This window comes from Apis dorsata, unplaced genomic scaffold, assembly GCF_000469605.1.
Source record: "Apis dorsata unplaced genomic scaffold, Apis dorsata 1.3 scaffold_390, whole genome shotgun sequence".
NCBI classification, from domain to species: domain Eukaryota; kingdom Metazoa; phylum Arthropoda; class Insecta; order Hymenoptera; family Apidae; genus Apis; species Apis dorsata.
The window spans coordinates 289,480-291,117 of NW_006263651.1; the positions used below are offsets into that span (position 1 = coordinate 289,480).

A 1,638-nucleotide genomic window follows, 5' to 3' on the forward strand; every position below is an offset into this window, starting at 1 on the left:
GCAACTGTGGCGTTGCTTGTCATAGTGTTCGTGCGACGCCAAAAGGACACGCGTGTCACAGCTGCTATCTGCACTGGAGGTCAGTGAGTGCAAGTTAAATAAAATTTAAATAATTAAAAAAATTATTTAGAAAGTAGAATGTTCATGCACATATATATTATAGATAAAAAGTACATACGATTAATTTTAAATATTTCATGAGTACAATAATATATCAAGTTTTATTATTAACATATAAAAATTTTAATAAGAATGCATGAGCATTCTTATCTATACAATAATTAATGTTTTTAAAGAAATTGCAAAATCATAATTGTAGATCAGTTATATAATTAGATATATGTATATATTCATAAATTAGAAGTTATATTATAAATTTATTTAAATAATTTAGGCGAACTGGTGTAGCAAGACCATTAAGTTCCATGCCAGGTCGAACAAACAAAAGAAAACCACCTCGCGGTCTCGTTGTTAATCACGATGATTTAGCAGCATTGGCTGGTCAACCTAATCAAGCAAACAACAGTTTACAAGCCATTGACACCGAAATTGTTAGTCTAAAACGTCAAGTATGTTTTCGAATAAAATAACACAATACGTGTGGATACATTTTTATATAAAAAAATAATTTATTGTTTAATTAAAAATTTTAAGTTATTTAAATAAAAATTTAATATATAGATACAATCAAATAAACAACAAGTAAGTGCACTGAAGCGTAAAACAACTGATGGTATTGATGATTTACGACCTCCAGAAGTATCAAGTCGTATAAATGCTCGTTGGACAAATGATGAATTACTTTTGGCCGTTCAAGGAGTTAGAAAATATGGAAAAGATTTTTCTGCGATTGCTGATGTAATTGGAACTAAGACAGAAGCTCATTTACGATCGTTTTTCGTGAATTATCGGCGAAGATATAATTTAGATGCCGTATTAAAAGAATATGAAGCTGAAAATGGCCCGATACTAATTGATGATGAGAAAGAAGAAAAGGTAAAATATTTATAATTCATTTTGTATATTATGTAATATTAATCATTAATATTACGTAATAAATCATTAAATATGAATGTTTAAGATGGATGTGGATCAGCCAAATGAAGCAGCAGAATCATCGCAAAAAACGAAATCATCCGCCGGCATTGGACAAACGGCTAAATAACAAATGACTATACTTCTGAATACTACCAAACGTGAAAAGAGCAATCACAGACATTTTGATAATCGATAATATTGTTTAAAAGGTATTTGTTTATAATTCAGTTTGCAATTCACTTCTAATTATATTATGTTGCTACTGATGCGATATAAAAATATCAAGTACAAGCAACAATTTGCATCAAATTTATGTGTAAAATAAATCCATATAATGCATGTATGGATGAATTTATAAGAACAAAAATGTGTGAATTTATTTAGCTAAACTTAGTTTTAATATAATATGTTTGAAATGGAATTTTTATTAAGTAATATAAGAAAAATATTATTCCATTAAGGACAATTAGCATGTAATTCTAAAAGATAAATTAATGCATCCAACTGCAAATATAACAAGCATTTTTTTAGATCCATTTTATATAATCTCGGATGCATAATAATTTTTTTTTTTTTTTTTTTTTTTTTTTTTTTTTTTTT

General features: G+C 27.3%; 1 protein-coding gene across 1 annotated transcript in view; it reads left to right on the forward strand.

The window, feature by feature from the left end:
- Positions 1–1,612, forward strand: part of LOC102680629 (REST corepressor 2-like) — a 4,639-nt gene extending 3,027 nt beyond the window's left edge. The window contains exons 7-10 of the mRNA XM_006619074.2: positions 1–79; positions 395–569; positions 682–996; positions 1,082–1,612. The exon at positions 1–79 is cut by the window's left edge and continues 10 nt beyond it. Of these exons, the coding sequence (XP_006619137.1) occupies positions 1–79; positions 395–569; positions 682–996; positions 1,082–1,165 (653 nt within the window). The 3' untranslated portion in view covers positions 1,166–1,612. The remainder of the gene's footprint in view (positions 80–394; positions 570–681; positions 997–1,081) is intronic.
- Positions 1,613–1,638: the final 26 nt, after the last annotated feature.